We start from the raw sequence: 24,171 nt of genomic DNA on the forward strand, positions 1-24,171 counted from the left end.
GGAAGATGGATGGAGCCAAATACAGGACCATTCTGGAAGAAAACCTGATGGAGTCTGCAAAAGACCTGAGACTGGGACGGAGATTTGTCTTCCAACAAGACAATGATCCAAAACATAAAGCAAACTCTACAATGGAATGGTTCAAAAATAAACATATCCAGGTGTTAGAATGGCCAAGTCAAAGTCCAGACCTGAATCCAATCGAGAATCTGCGGAAAGAACTGAAAACTGCTGTTCACAAATGCTCTCCATCCAACCTCACTGAGCTCGAGCTGTTTTGCAAGGAGGAATGGGAAAAAATTTCAGTCTCTCGATGTGCAAAACTGATAGAGACATACCCCAAGCGACTTACAGCTGTAATCGCAGCAAAAGGTGGCGCTACAAAGTATTAACTTAAGGGGGCTGAATAATTTTGCACGCCCAATTTTTCAGTTTTTGATTTGTTAAAAAAGTTTGAAATATCCAATAAATGTCGTTCCACTTCATGATTGTGTCCCACTTGTTGTTGATTCTTCACAAAAAAATACAGTTTTATATCTTTATGTTTGAAGCCTGAAATGTGGCAAAAGGTCGCAATGTTCAAGGGGGCCGAAAACTTTCGCAAGGCACTGTATACTGAACAAAAATGTGAACTCAACATCTAACAATTTCAAAGATTTGACTGAGTCACAGTTCATATGAGGAAATCAGTATATTTAAAATAAATGCATCAGGCCCTAATCTATGGATTTCACATGACTGTGAATACAGATATGCATCGGTTGGTCACCGATACCTTTAAAAATGAGTAGGGGTGTGCAACACATCTCCTTCATCAGGCTGTCTATTGTGGCCTGTTGAATGTTGTCCCACTCCTCTTCAATGGCTGTGTGAAGTTGCTGGATATTGAAGTAGGCTGGAAATGGTGTTGGTGGGCCAGTAAGGAGGCACACTTTCCTCTGGTCTAAAAAAAATATTAATATCCCAATGCCCCAGGGCAGTGATTGGGGACACTGCCCTGTGTAGGGTGCCGTCTTTCGGATGGGACGTTAAACGGGTGTCCTGACTCTGAGGTCATTAAAGATCCCATGACACTTATCGTAAGAGTAGGGGTGTTAACCCCGGTGTCCTGGCTAAATTCCCAATCTGGCCCTCAAACCATCACGGTCACCTAATAATCCCCAGTTTACAATTGGCTCATTCATCCCCCTCCTCTCCCCTGTAACTATTCCCCAGGTCGTTGCTGCAAATGAGAATGTGTTCTCAGTCAACTTACCTGGTAAAATAAATAAATAAATAAAATAAAATAAATAAATAATCATGCTGAGATGGAGGAGGATGAATGGCACGACAATGGACCTTAGGATCTCGTCACGGTATCTCTCTGCATTCAAATTGCCATTGATAAAATGCAATTGTGTTCATTGTCCGTAGCTTATGCCCGCCCATACCATAACCCTACCACCACCATGGGGCTCTCTGTTGACATCAGCAAACCGCAAATCGCCATACACGTAGTCTGTGTTTTTGAGGCCAGTTGGACATACTGTCAAATTCTGTGAAAGGATGTTGGATGCGGCTTATGGTAGAGAAATTAACATTACATTCTCTGACAACATCTCTGGTGGACATTCCGGCAGTCAGCATGTCAATTGCACGCTCCCTCAAAACTTGAGACATCTGTAGCATTGTGTTGTGTGACAAAACGGCACAATTTAGAGTGAACATTTATAGTCCCCAGCACAAGGTGCACCTGTGTAATAATCAGCTTCTTGATATGCCACACCTGTCAGGTGTAGTAGGGATTATCTTGGCAAAGGAGAAATGCTCACTAACAGGGACATAAACACATTTGTGCAAAACAATTTGAGAGAAATCAGCTTTTTTGTGCATATGGAAAATGTCTTGGGATCTTTTATTTCAGATCATGAAACATGGGACCAACACTTTACATGTTGCGTTTATATTTTTTGTTCCGTGTATAATTGAAGTATAACTATAAGAAATCTAATAAATGATATTCAACTCGGGTTGCTCCAGGCATGCATTTGGAAGGTCCTGTGTTGCTCAGTTGGTAGAGCATGACGCTTGCTGTCAAGCTTCATGGTTACAGCTGAGACATTCAATCCACTTCCTGGTTTGAGATCCCTGTTGCCAAAATAGTTTTTTGTTGTTGTTGCTTAAAACAATATAAATCGTAGTTTAAATAATGCCCCTTGTGTGTGGATTCGGGTATGGTACAGAAACGGTATGAACATCCGGATACCGCCCAACCCAGGATTCAACTTCTGAGTGGCTGTTAGTGGCGCAGCACTTCCTGTCAGGACGCTTCCATTCCTGTGGTCGATGCATCAACTTTAGTCAGATGCTGTGTCAGACAGGAAGTAAGGTTCAGGATGTTGCAAACCCCATCTTTGTCTCTGACCTCATCGTTAAGACAGCATCATACAGTACGACCAAATACAACACAGTGTCACTGAGTTAAGTGCTAGTGAAGTAACCTCTGGAATGGAAACACTGTGTCCCCTAATCTTGAAGATGAAAGGTGAAAACCAGGCCCAGAGTGAAGGCAGGGCAGTTAATTACGGCACCACTCCTCTGGAAATGCCTGGCTACTGCCCCGGAGCTCACTATATACCAAGAGACATTAACTAGGTGTGTATCATCTATCCACATACACCTTGGCCTCAACACAAATCCCTATGATGATGGAGAGAGAGAGTGAGAGTGTGTGTGTGTGTACCATAATCATAAGCCTGTCTTTAACCCTCTGTGCTCCAGGGAAAAACAGAAGGGTCACTAGGCAACAGATGTTTTTAAAGGCACTGCTAAGCCTGTTAACAGAAGGGTTACTAGGCAACAGATGTTAACTTGTACTATTGACATTTGTTTTGAAGGCTATAATCTATAATGTGTTGATTATATTTGGTTATAAGCTCACTGTTATTAATTCTAGTTTTTTTGTATTATATTTTAACTTGTCTCCCTCCTGCAGTACTGACCTGTGTATTTCAACCTGTCTCTCTGCAGTACTGACCTGTGTAATTCAACCTGTCTCTCTGCAGTACTGACCTGTGTAATTCAACCTGTCTCTCTGCAGTACTGACCTGTGTAGTTTAACTTGTCTCCCTCCTGCAGTACTGACCTGTGTATTTAACCTGTCTCTCTGTACTGCACCTAGCTAGACGTAACCACTCTGTCTCTCCCTCTGCAGTACTGACCTGTCCTCAGTCTCTCCAGTACTGAAATGTCCTCAGTCTCTCTGCAGTACTGACCTGTCCTCTGCAGTACTGACCTGTCCTCTGTCTCTCTGCAGTACTGACCTCCTGTCCTCTGTCTCTCTGCAGTACTGACCTGTCCTCTGTCTCTCTGCAGTACTGACCTGTCCTCTGTCTCTCTGCAGTACTGACCTGTCCTCTGTCTCTCTGCAGTACTGACCTGTTCTCAGTCTCTCTGCAGTACTGACCTGTCCTCAGTCTCTCTGCAGTACTGACCAGTCCTCAGTCTCTCTGCAGTACTGACCTGTCCTCTGTCTCTCTGCAGTACTGAACTGTCCTCTGTCTCTCTGCAGTACTGACCTGTTCTCAGTCTCTCTGCAGTACTGACCTGTCCTCAGTCTCTCTGCAGTACTGACCAGTCCTCAGTCTCTCTGCAGTACTGACCTGTCCTCTGTCTCTCTGCAGTACTGACCTGTCCTCTGTCTCTCTGCAGTACTGACCTGTCCTCAGTCTCTCTGCAGTACTGACCAGTCCTCAGTCTCTCTGCAGTACTGACCTGTCCTCTGTCTCTCTGCAGTACTGACCTGTCCTCTGTCTCTCTGCAGTACTGACCTGTTCTCAGTCTCTCTGCAGTACTGACCTGTCCTCAGTCTCTCTGCAGTACTGACCAGTCCTCAGTCTCTCTGCAGTACTGACCTGTTCTCAGTCTCTCTGCAGTACTGACCTGTCCTCTGTCTCTCTGCAGTACTGACCTGTCCTCTGTCTCTCTGCAGTACTGACCTGTCCTCAGTCTCTCCAGTACTGACCTGTCCTCAGTCTCTCCAGTACTGACCTGTCCTCAGTCTCTCCAGTACTGACCTGTCCTCTCTCTCTCCAGTACTGACCTGTCCTCAGTCTCTCCAGTACTGACCTGTCCTCAGTCTCTCCAGTACTGACCTGTCCTCTCTCTCTCCAGTACTGACCTGTCCTCAGTCTCTCCAGTACTGACCTGTCCTCAGTCTCTCCAGTACTGACCTGTCCTCAGTCTCTCCAGTACTGACCTGTCCTCAGTCTCTCCAGTACTGACCTGTCCTCAGTCTCTCCAGTACTGACCTGTCCTCAGTCTCTCCAGTACTGACCTGTCCTCTGTCTCTCCAGTACTGACCTGTCCTCTGTCTCTCCAGTACTGCCCTGTCCTCAGTCTCTCCAGCACTGACCTGTCCTCAGTCTCTCCAGTACTGACCTGTCCTCAGTCTCTCCAGTACTGACCTGTCCTCAGTCTCTCCAGTACTGACCTGTCCTCAGTCTCTCCAGTACTGACCTGTCCTCTGTCTCTCCAGTACTCTACAGAACTGAAGAAGCTGTACTGTCAGATCGCCAAGACGTGTCCCATCCAGATCAAGGTGCTGACCAACCCCCCGCAGGGCGCCGTCATCAGAGCCATGCCCGTTTACAAGAAGGCAGAGCACGTCACCGAGGTGGTCAAACGCTGCCCCAACCACGAGCTCAGCCGCGAGTTCAACGACGGTTAGTTAGTTAGTTAGTTAGTTAGTTAGTTATGTGTCTCTCTCCTAAATGAACAATAAAAGTGACACACTGTTCTCTCCTTGTTGACTTCAGTGATGGTTAGTGAGTTGATGTATGTCCCCCTCTCCTAAAGCACTACAGAAAAACTATTTCTCTTATATCAATATAAACAGGCAACAGAAATATAAACGTTTCTTAGCCCTCTCAGATGCTTCCTGCATCATGACGTTATTAACTAGCCTGTACCATGACGTTATTAACTAGCCTGTACCATGACGTTATTAACTAGCCTGTACCATGACGTTATTAACTAGCCTGTACCATGACGTTATTAACTAGCCTTTACCATGACCTTATTAACTAGCCTTTACCTCTCAGATGCTTCCTGCACCATGACCTTATTAACTAGCCTTTACCATGACCTTATTAACTAGCCTTTACCATGACCTTATTAACTAGCCTTTACCATGACCTTATTAACTAGCCTTTACCATGACCTTATTAACTAGCCTTTACCTCTCAGATGCTTTCTGCATCATGACCTTAACTAGCCTTTACCATGACCTTATTAACTAGCCTTTACCATGACCTTATTAACTAGCCTTTACCTCTCAGATGCTTCCTGCACTATGACCTTATTAACTAGCCTTTACCTCTCAGATGCTTCCTGCACTATGACCTTATTAACTAGCCTTTACCTCTCAGATGCTTCCTGCACCATGACCTTATTAACTATGCCTAAACTACCATTGATAAACCATTGATAAGTTATTTATCTACTTTGATATGAACATGTAACATGTTTTGGCTGTTTGATAAGCATCTGGCATTTTGTGTTGTTTTGTAGGTCAGATAGCCCCTCCCAGTCACCTGATCCGAGTGGAGGGTAACAACCACTCCCAGTATCTGGAGGACTCCATCACGGGCCGTCAGAGTGTCTTGGTCCCATACGAGCCACCTCAGGTAAAGTCCCTCTCGTTTCCACCAGGCCACAGCTATAGAGATCCTATTAAATTACCAGAGGGGTCAATGTCATAAACCCTCAAAGCTTCCAGAATGTGATAATGGGAGCCATATTGGTCAGGGAGAAATCCAAACCCGTCTAATTGGATTGAACGGCAGTAGAGGCATAATCCTGATTTTTTTAAGATGCAGGAAAATAAAAGGAGATCATGTGACATATCATATAATTGTCGTCATATAATTATAAATACAGTTTATATGGGTTTTATACCAATTTGATATATCCTCTAAAATATATATGTAAATAGACCATAGATGTCGTCATTTGTTCTTAACTGACTTGCCTAGTAAAATAAAGGTCAAATAAATTAAATTTGAGTTTTTTGTGGAAAGCTGTGATTGCTATTATTTGATACAATATCAGTACGTGTTGCATTTACAACTTGTAAAAGTCCTATCATCAACTGATGTCTGGCTGTAGACTAACTGCATTGATGAATGCAATGTTGGCATATTGGCAGATAATTTGACAAATCAATGGAATCATTCCTCTAACACTGTCTGGCTAGCTAGCTAACAAACATACATACAGTGCAAGAAAATCTTCAAATTCAATGTTTTACCCAATGTCTTGTCACAGCACTGACTTACCACTGACTTACCTACCAACCCCCTGGCCAAAATGGCTGCCCTTATTTACCATCATAAGAAGATTCAGGTCCATTTAGGTTTTCTAATTGTTAATTCTTTGGCCACAGCTCAAAGCCCTGCCTCCTGTCTGTTTCCCTTAAAACAGACTGTGTCAGAGCCCTGTCTCTCTGTGTGTTAATGTCTCCTCTCTGTGTGTTAATGTCTCCTCTCTTGTGTGTTAATGTCTCCTCTCTGTGTATTAATGTCTCCTCTCTGTGTGTTAATGTCTCCTCTCTTGTGTGTTAATGTCTCCTCTCTGTGTATTAATGTCTCCTCTCTGTGTGTTAATGTCTCCTCTCTGTGTGTTAATGTCTCCTCTCTGTGTATTAATGTCTCCTCTCTGTGTGTTAATGTCTCCTCTCTGTGTGTTAATGTCTCCTCTCTGTGTGTTAATGTCTCCTCTCTGTGTGTTAATGTCTCCTCTCTGTCTCCTCTCTGTGTGTTAATGTCTCCTCTCTTGTGTGTTAATGTCTCCTCTCTGTGTATTAATGTCTCCTCTCTGTGTGTTAATGTCTCCTCTCTGTGTGTTAATGTCTCCTCTCTGTGTGTTAATGTCTCCTCTCTGTGTGTTAATGTCTCCTCTCTGTCTCCTCTCTGTGTGTTAATGTCTCCTCTCTGTGTGTTAATGTCTCCTCTCTGTGTGTTAATGTCTCCTCTCTGTGTGTTAATGTCTCCTCTTCCAGGTGGGCACAGAGTTCACCACCATCCTATATAACTTCATGTGCAACTCCAGCTGTGTGGGAGGAATGAACCGACGCCCCATACTCATCATCGTCACCCTGGAAACCAGAGAGTAAGACATTCATTCCAATACAACGTTATATTGTCCCCTCAAGGGGAGAGTCACTCAAGACAACAGAAAACAGTGTGTCTCATCAGTGTCCCAGATCTGTTTGTGTTGTCCTGCCAACTTCCATGGGCATCGTCATGCCAAACAGATGACTATGCAGCACAAATCAGAGCCATATAGACTGATCTGGGGCCAGGCTAATGGTCAGAGCCATATAGACTGATCTGGGGCCAGGCTAATGGTCAGAGCCATATAGACTGATCTGGGGCCAGGCTAATGGTCAGAGCCATTTAGACTGATCTGGGGCCAGGCTAATGGTCAGAGCCATGTAGAATATAGACTGATCTGGGGCCAGGCTAATGGTCAGAGCCATATAGACTGATCTGGGGCCAGGCTAATGGCCAGACTGATCTGGGGCCAGGCTAATGGTCAGACTGATCTGGGGCCAGGCTAATGGTCAGAGCCATATAGACTGATCTGGGGCCAGGCTAATGGTCAGAGCCATATAGACTGATCTGGGGCCAGGCTAATGGTCAGAGCCATATAGACTGATCTGGGGCCAGGCTAATGGTCAGAGCCTTATAGACTGATCTGGGGCCAGGCTAATGGTCAGAGCCTTATAGACTGATCTGGGGCCAGGCTAATGGTCAGAGCCATATAGACTGATCTGGGGCCAGGCTAATGGTCAGAGCCTTATAGACTGATCCGGTTGTGATACAGCCTGGAATTGAACCAATTAGGACAGTGTTCCTAATGTTTTGTACACTCAGTGTAAATACATTTATTCTATAGTTTTCCACATGGCTCTGGCTCTAATTTGGGATCTTAGCCCTACCTATAGATGGTGAATAAATGTTACTGTGTCTCTCCTCCGTCGCAGAGGTCAGGTGCTGGGTCGGCGCTGCTTTGAGGCCAGGATCTGCGCGTGTCCTGGCCGGGACCGCAAGGCGGACGAGGACAGCATCCGCAAGCAGCACGTTACTGCCGGAACAAACTCCAGTGAGGGTATGAAACGCCGTAAGTAGTGCTGGGAGCTACTGGAGGACTGACTGACTGGCTGTGATCATACTATACTCTCTCTGTTTCTCGCTCACACACCCCCTGTTCCTGCCCTGTAGTCTCTCTCCTCCTGTGCTGTAGTCTCTCTCCTCCTGCCCTGTAGTCTCTCTCCTCCTGCCCTGTAGTCTCTCTCCTCCTGTGCTGTAGTCTCTCTCCTCCTGTGCTTGTAGTCTCTCCTCCTGCCCTGTAGTCTCTCTCATCCTGCCCTGTAGTCTCTCTCCTCCTGTGTTGTAGTCTCTCTCCTCCTGTGCTTGTAGTCTCTCTCCTCCTGCCCTGTAGTCTCTTTCCTCCTGCCCTGTAGTCTCTCTCCTCCTGTGCTTGTAGTCTCTCTCCTCCTGTGTTGTAGTCTCTCTCCCCCTGTGTTGTAGTCTCTCTCCTCCTGTCCTGTAGTCTCATTCCTCCTGCCCTGTAGTCTCTCTCCTCCTGTCCTGTAGTCTCTCTCCTCCTGTGTTGTAGTCTCTCTCCTCCTGTCCTGTAGTCTCTCTCCTCCTGTCCTGTAGTCTCTCTCCTCCTGTGTTCTAGTCTCTTTCCTCCTGCCCTGTAGTCTCTCTCCTCCTGTGTTGTAGTCTCTTCTCTCCTGCCCTGTAGTCTCTTCTCTCCTGCCCTGTAGTCTCTCTCCTCCTGTCCTGTAGTCTCTCTCCTCCTGTGTTGTAGTCTCTTCTCTCCTGCCCTGTAGTCTCTTTCCTCCTGCCCTGTAGTCTCTCTCCTCCTGTGCTGTAGTCTCTCTCCTCCTGTGCTTGTAGTCTCTCTCCTCCTGTGTTGTAGTCTCTCTCCCCCTGTGTTGTAGTCTCTCTCCTCCTGTGCTGTAGTCTCTCTCCTCCTGTGCTTGTAGTCTCTCTCCTCCTGTGTTGTAGTCTCTCTCCCCCTGTGTTGTAGTCTCTCTCCTCCTGTCCTGTAGTCTCTCTCCCCCTGTGTTGTAGTCTCTTTCCTCCTGTCCTGTAGTCTCTCTCCTCCTGTGTTGTAGTCTCTTTCCTCCTGTCCTGTAGTCTCATTCCTCCTGCCCTGTAGTCTCTCTCCTCCTGTGCTGTAGTCTCATCTCTCCTGCCCTGTAGTCTCTTTCCTCCTGCCCTGTAGTCTCTCTCCTCCTGTGCTGTAGTCTCTTCTCTCCTGCCCTGTAGTCTCTCTCCTCCTGTGTTGTAGTCTCTCTCCTCCTGTGTTGTAGTCTCTTTCCTCCTGTCCTGTAGTCTCTCTCCTCCTGTGTTGTAGTCTCTCTCCTCCTGTGTTGTAGTCTCGCTCCTCCTGCCCTGTAGTCTCTCTCCTCCTGTGTTGTAGTCTCTTTCCTCCTGCCCTGTGCTTGTTTTCCATGTTATATTGCTTGCTGATGTAGAGTTCTAACCAATATTATGTCCAACTGGTGTAACCCACCCAGTTAGCTACATGTACTGACCAGGCCTCTGTCTTCCTCTCCTCCCTCTGTCTTCCTCTCCTCCCTCTGTCCTCCTCTCCTCCCTCCTCTGTTCCCTCCGTCCTCCTCCTCTCCTCCCACGGTCCTTCTCGGTTCCCTCTGTCCTCCTCTGTTCCCTCCGTCCTCCTCCTCTCCTCCCTCTGTCCTCCTCTCCCCCTCCGTCTTCCTCTCCTCCCTCCGTCCTCCTCTGTTCCCTCCATCCTCCTCTCCCCCTCCTCTCCTCCCTCCCTCCCTCCTCTCCAGCCTTCCGCCAGGCCCCCCATGGAATCCAGATGTCCTCCGTCAAGAAGAGAAGATCCACCGATGAGGAAGTATTTTGTCTGCCTGTGAGTATCCAGTCTGTCCACATCATAGATAATATAATATCTTTGTCTATGGTCCTCTGTTCCTTTACCTGGGTTTTCCCCAGGGAATTAACTGACCCCATGATGATGTTAGTACAGTCTATTCTATAGAAATAGAATTACAACACCAATTAACATAGATCAGTCTTGTTGGATACCTGAAGAAAGAAAACACAAACGTTAAGTCCTGTATTTCTTTTTGCGTTTTTGTAGTTTGTTTTTAACTGACTTGCCTTGTTTTAAATAAAAGATTAATGAATTTTATTTTATTTTTTTAAATAAAAACAATAATTAGGGGAGTGTTTCAAAATTAGAGTCTGACCTTCAGAATAAAGGTCCTCTGTCCATATTGGCAAAACCAACCCTGATACACTCTATTGTATACAATATATTAATCTTGTGGTATGTTCCAGCTGCTAACCAACCCCTCTCTCTCTCTCCCTCTATAGATTAAAGGCCGTGAAATCTATGAGATTTTGGTAAAAATCAAAGAGTCTCTGGAACTCATGCAGTTTCTGCCTCAGCACACTGTAGAGTCATACAGGCAGCAGCAGCAGAACCTCCTGCAGAAACAGTGAGTACTACTCTCTGACAGACAGACACATACTGGAGTCCACTAGCACCTACCAGTGCGGCTCTTCTCTCCTGAACCAAACTGAGGTAAAAGCTCTATCTCAATTTGATGATTCCTTACATCCTCTCTCCTCAACCACATTGGAGGAGAAGGTCTCCAAGGTCTCTCCTCTTCTTCTCCAATTTTTATTTTGAGGAGACAGGATGCAAGGAATCAAGGAAAGATGAATTGAGAAAGAGTCCTAGGCCCACATGGTTCCAGACAGGCCTGCAGCCTGTAAGGCCCACCCTCCTTAGCTTCATAGTGTGGTTCCTTGTTTTTGTCTCTACACTTTTTCTGCACGCTTCACACTTGACATTTTAACTTAACTACTTGACTTGTTCTTTGGAGATTGTTTGTATTTAAATAAGGACTGTACTGTAGCACGCAAAGAAAGCTGACAGTGCAGATCGTCCGTGTCAGAAGTTGTTTTGGATGTTGTTTTTGTGGGGGGGGTGATTCAACATGACATTGGCTGAGCATGATCGCTTGTTTGGTTGCATGTTATTGAAAAGTGATGGTTGTGTTACATTTGGTAACTGGTGATGAACCCGTCAAGTATAATGAGGCCTGAGTTTTTGGCCCAGTGAACACAACACAACGATAATCATATCATCTTGAAAGAGGAGTGTTTTGGCCGAGACAATAGCTGTTGAGATCTGGATCGGATTTTCAATCAGAGATGTCTGCTTGCGCACCTCAGAGGGTGAACCTAGTTTCGTGGTGTACTTGGTTGTACTTACCCTGTAATTAGGTCATATTATGTCCGATAGACAGATAATAAATATAGAGACTGATGGAAACACCTTTAGGCGCTCTGCCAAGTTTCCACAACAGCCGTTTCCAAATTCCAAAATCAGTCCCCGTCATTGGCTTGAGTTTATTCATACTTTAAAAGAAACAAACTATGCCCTCCCTCGGCCCATTCAGCTAAAGCTGGGGAGAGAAAGGCAATTATCTGCAAATTATAGTTTTAAATAACCTGCTGCTTTCATGCACTATGATAATTATTGCTTATGCTACTGTTTCTCATTTAGAAAACGTGCAGACCTTCTCACACAGTGAGATCACGATGATTACATTTGGTTTTGAAAAGCCATTTTTAGTTTTAGTCCACTTGGGTTCTGTCACACTGCCCTCTGGCGCCCCCCTCCCCATTGTGGCTGGATGTGGCGGTGCAGCAGGTCATGACAGGGAACTGGAGGGAGCTTTAGGTCAGAGCAGGGCCCATTGGTTTTTACATGCTGCAATATTTCCTCTCAGGGTTTTTCTTTCGTATCAACAGAACAGTATTATCTAGACCTGGGGTGTCAAACATACAGGGGGGACGAACTCAATATACTTTAAAATGACTTAAACCAAATAGAAACTGTGTAGTGATGAAAGCCGACCTACATTTACACTGTTCCTTGACGTTGTGCAGCTCTCTAATAGGTCACAGAAATTAAAGCTAGACAAGTCACGGAGTATCGAAAAAATAGTCCTCTGTCCAAAATCAACAGATAGAGGACTATATGTTTCACCAAATGTTGACACTGAGGAACTATAAAACGTTTTACAGTATGGTATGGTCTGGGGGGGGGGGATTAGTTTGACACGCCTGATCTAGACTATTACACTATTTGATGATACTTTAAACATTTACAATCACAACCAAATTGTGTACCACTGACATTCCTGCTGTTCGTCAGTATGGAACCTGGGGGAATAGCTGGAGCCGGCTGTTCTCTTACTAGATACCCGTCTTCTCTGCATGCTGCATTGTTGTTTAAAATTCATCTCCATGACCTTTCACCTGTATTCTTGCTAACCCTAGAAGGGTTCATTCATGACGGAATAAAACCTACTGCCGAACCTTCCAGACATGGCCTTCTTTTTCTTTGTTTCCTCTCTCTCTTTTTCACTCGGACAAATCAAGAGTCTCCCGATATTCTACAGATTCAATCAACTATTGCTGTTCAACAGTCTTAGCCTTCTGGACAATAATATCAACCTACCCTACTCTATACTACACTACTCTATACTACACTACCCTATACTACACTACTCTATACTACACTACCCTATACTACCCTACCCTATACTACCCTACTCTATACTACACTACTCTATACTACACTACTCTATACTACACTACCCTATACTACACTACCCTATACTACACTACTCTATACTACACTACCCTATACTACCCTACTCTATACTACACTACCCTACTCTATACTACACTACTCTATACTACCCTACCCTATACTACCCTACTCTATACTACACTACCCTACTCTATACTACCCTACTCTATACTACCCTACTCTATACTACCCTACTCTATACTACACTAACCTATACTACCCTACTCTATACTACACTACTCTATACTACACTACCCGATACTACACTACCCTATACTACACTACTCTATACTACACTACCTATACTACCCTACTCTATACTACACTACCCGATACTACACTACCCTATACTACACTACTCTATACTACACTACCCTATACTACCCTACTCTATACTACCCTACCCTATACTACCCTACTCTATACTACCCTACTCTATACTACCCTACTCTATACTACACTACCCTATACTACCCTACTCTATACTACACTACTCTATACTACACTACTCTATACTACACTACCCTATACTACCCTACTCTATACTACCCTACTCTATACTACCCTACTCTATACTACACTACCCTATACTACCCTACTCTATACTACACTACCCTATACTACCCTACCCTATACTACCCTACTCTATACTACACTACCCTATACTACCCTACTCTATACTACACTGCCCTATACTACCCTACTCTATACTACCCTACTCTATACTACCCTACTCTATACTACCCTACCCTATACTACACTACCCTATACTACCCTACTCTATACTACACTACTCTATACTACACTACCCTACTCTATACTACCCTACTCTATACTACACTACCCTACTCTATACTACCCTACTCTATACTACCCTACTCTATACTACCCTACTCTATACTACCCTACTCTATACTACCCTACTCTACTCTATACTACACTACCCTACTCTATACTACACTACCCTACTCTATACTACACTACCCTACTCTATACTACACTACTCTATACTACACTACTTATACTACACTACTCTATATTACACTAAACACACTACCCTACCCTACTCTATACTACCCTGCGTCTATACTATACTACCCTACTCTACACTACCCTACTCTACACTACCCTACCCTATACTACACTACCCTATACTACACTACCCTACTCTATACTACCCTACTCTATACTACCCTACTCTATACTACCCTACCCTACTCTATACTACCCTACTCTATACTACACTACCCTACTCTATACTACACTACCCTATACTACCCTACTCTATATTACCCTACTCTATACTACCCTACCCTACACTACACTACCCTACTCTATACTACTCTATACTACCCTACTCTATACTACACTACCCTATACTACCCTACTCTATACTACACTACTCTATATTACCCTACTCTACACTACCCTAGCTACCCTACTCTATACTACACTACCCTAGCTACCCTACTCTATACTACACTACCCTACTCTATACTACCCTACCCTATACTACCCTACTCTATACTACCCTACCCTATACTACCCTACTCTATACTACCCTACTCTATACTACCCTACCCTACTCTATACTACACTACCCTACTCTATACTACACTACTCTATACTACCCTACTCTATACTACCCTACTCTACACTACCCTACTCTATACTACACTACCCTACTCTATACTACACTACCCTACTCTATACTACACTACCCTACCCCTACTCTATACTACCCTACCCTACTCTATACTACCCTACTCTATACTACCCTACTCTATACTACCCTACTCTATACTACCCTACTCTATACTACCCTACTCTATACTACCCTACTCTATACTACCCTACTCTATACTACCCTACCCTACTCTATACTACACTACCCTACTCTATACTACACTACCCTACTCTATACTACACTACCCTACTCTATACTACACTACCCTACTCTATACTACACTACCCTACTCTATACTACACTACCCTACTCTATACTTACTTATACTGTGTTGTCTATATTACCCTACTCTACACTACACTACCCTACTCTATACTACCCTACACTACACTACCCTATACTACCCTACTCTATATTACCCTACTCTATACTACACTACACTACCCTATACTGGACACTGCCCTACTCTATACTACCCTACTCTATACTACCCTACTCTATACTACCCTACTCTATACTACCCTACCCTACTCTATACTGCCCTACTCTATACTGCCCTACACTACCCTATACTACCCTGAATACTACACTGCCCTAGCTACCCTACTCTATACTACCCTACTCTGCCCTACACTGCCCTATACTGCCCTACCCTATCCTATACTACCCTACTCTATACTACACTACACCACCCTATACTAGCCTATACTACACCACCTTATACTACCCTACACTTTTCCTACCCTATACTACACTACACTATACTACACTATACTACACTACTCTATACTACACTACTCTATATTACCCTACTCTATACTGACTGCCCTACTCTATACTACACTACCCTAGCTACCCTTACTCTATACTACCCTACTCTATACTACCCTACTCTACCCTACCCTATACTACCCTACTCTATACTACCCTACTCTATACTACACTACCCTACTCTATACTACACTGCCCTACTCTATACTACACTGCCCTGGATACTACCCTACTCTATACTACCCTACTCTATACTACCCTACTCTACACTACCCTACTCTACACTAACTCTATACTACACTACCCTACTCTATACTACACTACACTACTCTATACTACACTACCCTACCCTACTTATACTACCCTACCCTACTCTATACTACCCTACTCTATACTACCCTACTCTATACTACACTACCCTACTCTATACTACCCTACTCTATACTACCCTTTATACTACCCTACTCTACACTACCCTACTCTACACTACCCTACTCTATACTACACTGCCCTACTCTATACTACACTACACTACTCTATACTACACTGCCCTGGCCTACTCTATACTACCCTACCCTACTCTATACTACCCTACTCTGACTACCCTACTCTATACTACACTACCCTTGGTCTATACTACCCTACTCTATACTACCCTACTCTATACTACCCTGCTCTATACTACCCTACTCTATACTACCCTACCCTACTCTGTACTGGACTACCCTACACTGCCCTACTCTATACTACACTACCCTACTCTATACTACACTACCCTGCTCTATACTACACTGCCCTGCTCTATACTACACTGACCCTACTTTATACTACACTACCCTACTCTATACTAGACTACCCTACTCTATACTACCCTACCCTACTCTATACTACCCTACCCTACTCTATACTACCCTACTCTATATTACCCTACTCTACACTACACTACCCTACTCTATACTACACTACCCTGCTCTATACTACCCTACCCTACTGTATACTACCCTACTCTATACTACCCTACTCTATACTACTACTCTAACTACCCTACTCTATACTACCCTACTCTGGGGGATTACTCTATACTACCCTACACTACACTACCCTATACTACCCTACTCTATATTACCCTACTCTATACTACACTACACTACCCTATACTACTCTATACTACCCTACTCTATACTACCCTACTCTATACTACCCTACCCTACTCTATACTACCCTACTCGATACTACACTACCCTACTCTATACTACACTACCCTATACTACCCTACTCTATATTACCCTACTCTATACTACCCTACCCTACACTACCCTACTCTATACTACCCTACACTACCCTATACTACCCTACTCTATACTACACTACCCTATACTACCCTACTCTATACTACACTACTCTATATTACCCTACTCTATACTACACTACCCTACTCTATACTACACTACCCTAGCTACCCTACTCTATACTACCCTACTCTACCCTACACTACCCTATACTACCCTACCCTACACCACCTTATACTACCCTACACTATCCTACCCTATACTACACTACACTATACTACACCACCCTATACTACCCTACCCTACTCTATACTACACTACCCTATACTACCCTACACTACCCTACCCTATACTACCCTACTCTATACTACACTACACTACCCTATACTACACTATACTACCCTACACTACACTACCCTATACTACCCTACTCTATACTACACTACCCTACTCTATACTACCCTACTCTATACTACCCTACTCTATACTACACTACACTACACTACCCTATACTACCCTACTCTACATTACCCTACTCTACACTACACTACCCTACACTATACTACCCTACACTACACCTCCATATACTACCCTACTCTATACTACCCTACTCTATACTACCCTACTCTATACTACCCTACACTACCCTACTCTACACTACCCTACTCTATACTACCCTACTCTATACTACCCTACTCTATACTACCCTACCCTACACTACACCACCCTACACTACCCTATACTACCCTACTCTATCCTACACTACTCTATACTACCCTACCCTATACCACCCTATACTACCCTATACTACACTACCCTACTCTATACTACCCTATACTACACCACCCTATACTACCCTACTCTATACTACCCTATACTACCCTACTCTACCCTACTCTACATTACCCTATACTACACTACCCTACTCTATACTACCCTACTCTATACTACCCTACTCTATACTACACTACCCTATACTACCCTACTCTATACTACACTACCCTATACTACCCTACACTATACTACACCACCCTATACTACCCTACTCTATACTACACTTCCCTATACTACCCTACTCTATACTACCCTACACACCACCACCCTATACTACACTACACCACCCTATACTACCCTACTCTATACTACCCTACCCTACTCTATACTACACTACCCTATACTACCCTACACTACCCTACCCTATACTACCCTACTCTATACTACACCACCCTATACTCCACTACCCTATACTACCCTACCCTACTCTATACTACACCACCCTATACTACCCTACTCCATACTACCCTACTCTATACTACCCTACTCTATACTATCCTACTCTATACTACCCTATACTACACCACCCCATACTATACCACCCTATACCAACCTATACTATACTACCCAATGTAGCCGATCCTATACTATGCTACCCTATACTACACTATACTATACTACACTACACTGCCCTGCACTACCCTATACTATACTACCCTATACTATACTACCCTATACTATGCTACCCTATACTATGCTACCCTATACTACCCTATACTACCCTATACTATGCTACCCTATACTATAAGCCTAAATAAGTTCAGGAGTAAAAATGTGTTTAACAAGTCTCATAACTTGCATGGACTCACTCTGTGTGCAATTGTAGTTTTGATCATGATTTTTTTAAATGACTACCTGATCTTTGTACCCCACACATACAATTATTTGTAAGGTCCCTCAGTCGAGCAGTGAATTTCAAACACAGATTCAACCGCAAAGAAGGGCACCTATTGCATCAATGCACTAAAGTAATACTGCCAAAAAAATGTTTTAATAAGCAATTCATTTTTTGTCCTGAATACAAAGTGTTAAGTTTGGGGAAAATCCAATACATTTCTGAGTACCACTCTCCATATTTCCAAGTATAGTGGTGGCTGCATCATGTTATGATTATGCTTGTAATTGTTAAGGACTGGGGAGTTTTTCAGGATAAAAAAAAAACGTAATGGATCTAAGCTCAGGCAAAATCCTAGAGGAAAATCTGGTTCAGTCTGCTTTCCATCAGACACCAACTCAACTGTCTGCAGGACAATAACCTAAAACACAAGGCCAAATCTTCACTGGAGTTGCTTACCAAGAAAATAGTGAATGTTCCTGAGTGGCCAAGTTACAGTTTTGACTTAAATCTGCTTGAAAATCTATAGCAAGACCTGAAAATGGTTTTCTATCAATGATCAACAATCAATTTGACAGAGCTTGAAGAATTCTGAAAATAAAAAAAAATGGGCAAATGTTGCAAAATCCACAAAGGTGGATAAGATCAAGTGGTGTGAATACTTCCTGTATTTATTCTACATTTTCTGGCATGTTGTTTTTTATATTGCTATAAAAAAAAATCACTAGGCTAAATGTTGCTTCCCACTAGACAATTTGTGTCACGGGTTTCATATTCCTACATTGTCCCGAAATTCGTAGGAAGTTTCAGGACATCTTGAGAATATCGGATTCACATCCTGTTATGGGAAGCGTTTTATGAACTCGGTATACAGGCATCCTAGCTAAGGATGCTGGGTACTGATCATTAGCTTGTAGCTTGTCACTTATTTACGATAGTTTGACAACTTGCTGCTTCATTTAAACCTGTTCTTTATGATAAAATAAACTTCTAGCTTGCTTGCTTATGGAATGAGCATTGCATTTAGTGTTGCACTAACCAGTTGGTTAGCTTCTCTTTCATTTCATATGAAGTGACAGTCTCAGGCTTAGCTAGCTAGCTAATGTTTTTGTGTTCATGATCAAATTTGATCAGAAATGCAAAAATGTAGAAATTAATGACATTTATTACATTTATAAAGATTTATTCTGACTTTGAGGGCGACTTAGTAGTGACTGTTGTTGCTAAGTAACATGCTAAGACTCATGGGAAGAAGTTGCCTCCAAGGGCGGCTAGTCCCGCATAGGATGCCCACTCGAAAAAGTAGGTTTTCTGAAGGGTGCAGTGGTGCCCTCTATGAATTGACAATTCGCGTTTGAGATTGACTCGTTCCTGTCTTCTACTTCAAACAGTGCTATTTCTTCCTTCTTTCTCTTCTCTGGTTCCTGTCTGCAGTCTGCTTAAGGCCCCGGCTACGTTCCGAGCTCCTGGAGCCCCTAGCAACAGAGCAGAGGAGATGATGCAGTACCTCTTGAGAGCGTCACCTCAACCTCATATTCCTTTTCCCTTCAGTTTTATCCTCCACCCCAGTCACAATCAGACTGGGTCTCTCTCTCTCAGGTTGTGAAACTATCACATTCTCCAAGCAGAGTTAAATAAACCGATATTCATGTATCATAAACAATATATTATGACTTTAGTCTGGCTGGCTACTATCACAATACTCTGAATGCCAGCCATGGTCTACTGATAAGGTGTTGTCATGTTCTAATCTTAAATCATAAATTAATGTGTTTTTTGCATGCCAGATTTGATTTGATAAAAGTTTGCTTAATTTGTAGCTAATGTGTGGCAACACCACTTTCAAACAGCAGAGGGAGGTAGAGTTCTATTTAATTTTGGACCATTAGTTTCATTTTCAGGGATTATTCTATGCTGCACATACAGTGCATAATTTTTAAAGCTCCATTCGTGACTTTTATTTTTTTAGGGTTGTGTTTTGCTGATGGTAAAATGTGAACAAACGGCTCGATTCGTTCTTATTTAGCGCAATTTGAAAAATGGATTTTTTAAAATAAATTGGGTAAAAGTAGAGACTCCGAGCTGGAAAATGGTATATAATTCACTACAGTTGAGGAACAATGGGAAAGTAATTCTGCTTTGAAAGTTGATAAACGTATAACCCCACTTTTGAGAAAACGTTCCTTGAATATTTTGGTACCTACAAGATAGGTGTTCTTTGTCTACACCCATTCAGCATTGTTCACACCCTCTTAAGCTTTATCCCCACCCATCTCTTTAAGGATTCACACATGAGGCCATGTGCTAAACAGAGTGAGTACGCTAGTGTACTAAGCAACCAAAGATTTCAAGACTAAAGGCTGGTTTATACTACGGGTGTGTTCGTAAATTTAATCTGTAGTGCCAGAGTGTGCTCTCGGCGTTTGTAAAGTCAGAGCGTTGTCAGATTGGCCGTTCGTAAATTCAGAGCGTTTCGCTCTCGTAACGTTCAGAGCGCACATGGATGGACGCTTCTCCCACTCTGCCACATATAACACGGTTGCCCTTAGTTTGAAGATGTAATCCGGAGACAGGTGTTTTATACAACAGCATTCTGTGTGTTCTCTTTTTGACTCCGTCTGGATATTTGAAATCAAACGCCAGAATCCTATCATACTCTAATTCCACTGATTTCTACTGGTCGTCCAGAAAGTGGAGAGCAACACTTACGCAGTTCTACGACGTGATATCTTTCAAAAAAGCCACATTAGAAAGAATTACCTACACATACTGACCAGCTCATGTTGTTATAGACAGAAGCGTGCTACATGGCAGACCAATGCAAACTCATCTCATGTCCAGCCCACTCATTATCTCAGCCAATCATGGCTAGCAGGAAGGTTGCTGTCTTTTTCTGTGGCTAAACCAACTAGGCTCGTAATTTAACAATTGTATTCATATTTACAGACGGCATACAAGGTTGTTATTAAGGCATAGGAAAGTTCATATGTTCCAGACGACGTGCGTATTTTGAGAAAAAAACGTAAATGTTCAAATGGCTCTCCTGTGAAGTATTGACGCGTGACATAGACCTAGCTTCCTGAAACGAGTCACAAATGGAAGTTATTGAGTTAATGGACAGGGACACAGTCCACTTGTAGTGCAGTCAGCTTTTGGCCAACACCCAAACCTCACCGGCCAAGTTGCGTGCAACAGCTAGCTAGTTAAATGTCCATGAATGTTTCATGTTTGTTTTTAACCTGCCCCGAAATGAGTTGGTTCACAGTTGGTTTTGATATTTTAACCTGCTTCACATGATCACGTCTGGTGTGGATGGTGCACAGGTAGACCGGAGTAGTCAGCATGTTGGCCTGAAGGTCTGGAGCTGGTCAGGAACCTAGGTTGTCTTTGAGTAGTCAGCATGTTGGCCTGAAGGTCTGGAGCTGGTCAGGAACCTAGGTTGTCTTTGAGTAGTCAGCATGTTGGCCTGAAGGTCTGGAGCTGGTCAGGAACCTAGGTTGTCTTTGAGTAGTCAGCATGTTGGCCTGAAGGTCTGGAGCTGGTCAGGAACCTAGGTTGTCTTTGAGTAGTCAGCATGTTGGCCTGAAGGTCTGGAGCTGGTCAGGAACCTAGGTTGTCTTTGAGTAGTCAGCATGTTGGCCTGAAGGTCTGGAGCTGGTCAGGAACCTAGGTTGTCTTTGAGTAGTCAGCATGTTGGCCTGAAGGTCTGGAGCTGGTCAGGAACCTAGGTTGTCTTTGAGTAGTCAGCATGTTGGCCTGAAGGTCTGGAGCTGGTCAGGAACCTAGGTTGTCTTTGAGTAGTCAGCATGTTGGCCTGAATCTATATAGGGAATAGGGTACCAGCCCTGGTCAATAGTTGTGCTCTATATAGGGAATAGGGTACCAGCCCTGGTCAATAGTAGTGCTCTATATAGGGAATAGGGTACCATTTGGGACACATATTTATCTTACAGGGAGAGATATTTTTATGAAGATAACTTTGATCATGCTGGTCATGTTTCTCAACATCACTGCGGGACAGTTTGTTTGTTTTAGATCTTGCCAATTTTCTGAAGGAAACGTTTATTAAAGTAGATTGAAAATGCCGAGAGATTAGAATGTATGATGTATAGTGTATGCATTTATGTAGAAGGAGCAGATTCTATGGAGAAATGTGAACATTCTGTTTGAAACAGATTGTGGTGGTACTTTGGTCTGTCAGAATAAATACATATCCTGCTTTGACTTTCCTTCTCCTTTTGTGCTTTTCCTCTCATGCTGCTCGTAGTGCCGAGAGATTAGTGCAGAAAGGATTAGTGCCGAGAGATTAGTGCCAAAAGGATTAGTACCGAAAGGATTAGTGCCAAAAGGATTAGTGCCAAAAGGATTAGTGCCAAAAGGATTAGTGCCAAAAGGATTAGTGCCAAAAGGATTAGTGCCAAAAGGATTAGTGCCAAAAGGATTAGTGCCAAAAGGATTAGTGCCAAAAGGATTAGTGCCAAAAGGATTAGTGCCAAAAGGATTAGTGCCAAAAGGATTAGTGCCAAAAGGATTAGTGCCAAAAGGGATTAGTGCCGAGACATTAGTGCAGAGAGATTAGCACCGTGCCTAGAGATTAGTGCAGAGAGATTAGTGCCAAAAGGATTAGTGCCGAAAGGCTAGTGCCTAGAGATTAGTGCCGAGAGATTAGTGCCAAAAGGATTAGTGCCAAAAGGCTAGTGCCTAGAGATTAGTGCCAAAAGGATTAGTGCCGAAAGGCTAGTGCCTAGAGATTAGTGCCGAGAGATTAGTGCCAAAAGGATTAGTGCCGAAAGGCTAGTGCCGAGAGATTAGTGCTGAGGGATGAGTGCTACTATTCAATTCATGCTGGTCAATTAGTTATTTAAACATTTTTTATATAACCTACACTTCAGGTAAATCGCTAGGCACTTGCAAATCCATCGTTCCACCCAATTCTTCATCTGCTTAATTTAACACAAACAAGGAACCTCAGTTGAAGCTGCTGTGTATATCAGTCAACCATTATCTACAACACAGAAACTGATTGAGATATGTACCCTGCTAGGTAACACCTACAGTATGTACCCTGCTAGGTAACACCTACAGTATGTACCCTGCTAGGTAACACCTACAGTATGTACCCTGCTAGGTAACACCTACAGTATGTACCCTGCTTAGGTAACACCTACAGTATGTACTCTGCTAGGTAACACCTATTATATTGATTGAGATATGTACCCTGCTAGGTAACACCTATTATATTGATTGAGATATGTACCCTGCTAGGTAACACCTACAGTATGTACCCTGCTAGGTAACACCTACAGTATGTACCCTGCTAGGTAACACCTACAGTATGTACCCTGCTAGGTAACACCTACAGTATGTACCCTGCTAGGTAACACCTACAGTATGTACCCTGCTAGGTAACACCTACAGTATGTACCCTGCTAGGTAACACCTATTATATTGATTGAGATATGTACCCTGCTAGGTAACACCTATTATATTGATTGAGATATGTACTCTGATAACACCTACAGTTTATTGATTAAGATACAGTATGTACTCTGCTAGGTAACACCGATTATATTGATTGAGATATGTTTGTACTTGCATTATCATTTCCAGTAAAGTTTCAGATAAATTAAAGTTATCCTCAGTAGAATACTATATGACATTACTATATGACAATACTATATCACTATTTCTTAGTCACATATGGCCTTTATTAAACAAAGTGCAAGAAACAGGGTAGAGAGAGAGCAAGTATATACACACAGTCTGTTTATCCTACTGAACATGTTGTTGTTTCCAACTGTGTAACTAACAGCCTTGTGGCCCTTTGTCGTTAAAGATGGGATCTCTGGGGGGATGAGAGTAATGGCCTGTACCCTCCTCTCTCCTGCCCCAGGAGCGCCATGGCCCCCCAGCCCCAGTATGGCTCCAGCTCCCCTCCTCACCCCCACGGCAAGGTCAACAAGCTCCCCTCCGTCAGCCAGCTAATCAACCCCCAGCAGCGCAATATACTCACGCCTTCCTCCATGCCCCAAGGCCTGACTGACAGTAAGTGTGCC

The 24,171-nt window shown here is 43.5% G+C and overlaps 1 protein-coding gene across 4 annotated transcripts in view; it reads left to right on the forward strand.

Moving 5' to 3' along the window:
* Window positions 1-24,171, forward strand: part of LOC112237576 (tumor protein 63-like) — an 88,168-nt gene that overhangs the window by 60,022 nt on the left and 3,975 nt on the right. Inside the window, exons 3-9 of one of the 4 annotated variants that reach the window (XM_042322629.1) lie at window positions 4,517-4,703; window positions 5,551-5,666; window positions 7,040-7,149; window positions 8,027-8,151; window positions 9,854-9,936; window positions 10,404-10,528; window positions 23,952-24,160. In XM_042322629.1, the coding sequence (XP_042178563.1) occupies window positions 4,517-4,703; window positions 5,551-5,666; window positions 7,040-7,149; window positions 8,027-8,151; window positions 9,854-9,936; window positions 10,404-10,528; window positions 23,952-24,160 (955 nt within the window). Of the gene's footprint in view, window positions 1-4,516; window positions 4,704-5,550; window positions 5,667-7,039; window positions 7,150-8,026; window positions 8,164-9,853; window positions 9,937-10,403; window positions 10,529-23,951; window positions 24,161-24,171 lie in introns of all 4 variants that reach the window. The other 3 variants (XM_042322628.1, XM_042322630.1, XM_042322631.1) reach the window with 3 other exon arrangements.

Source organism: Oncorhynchus tshawytscha, linkage group LG05 (assembly GCF_018296145.1).
Source record: "Oncorhynchus tshawytscha isolate Ot180627B linkage group LG05, Otsh_v2.0, whole genome shotgun sequence".
Lineage (NCBI taxonomy): Eukaryota > Metazoa > Chordata > Actinopteri > Salmoniformes > Salmonidae > Oncorhynchus > Oncorhynchus tshawytscha.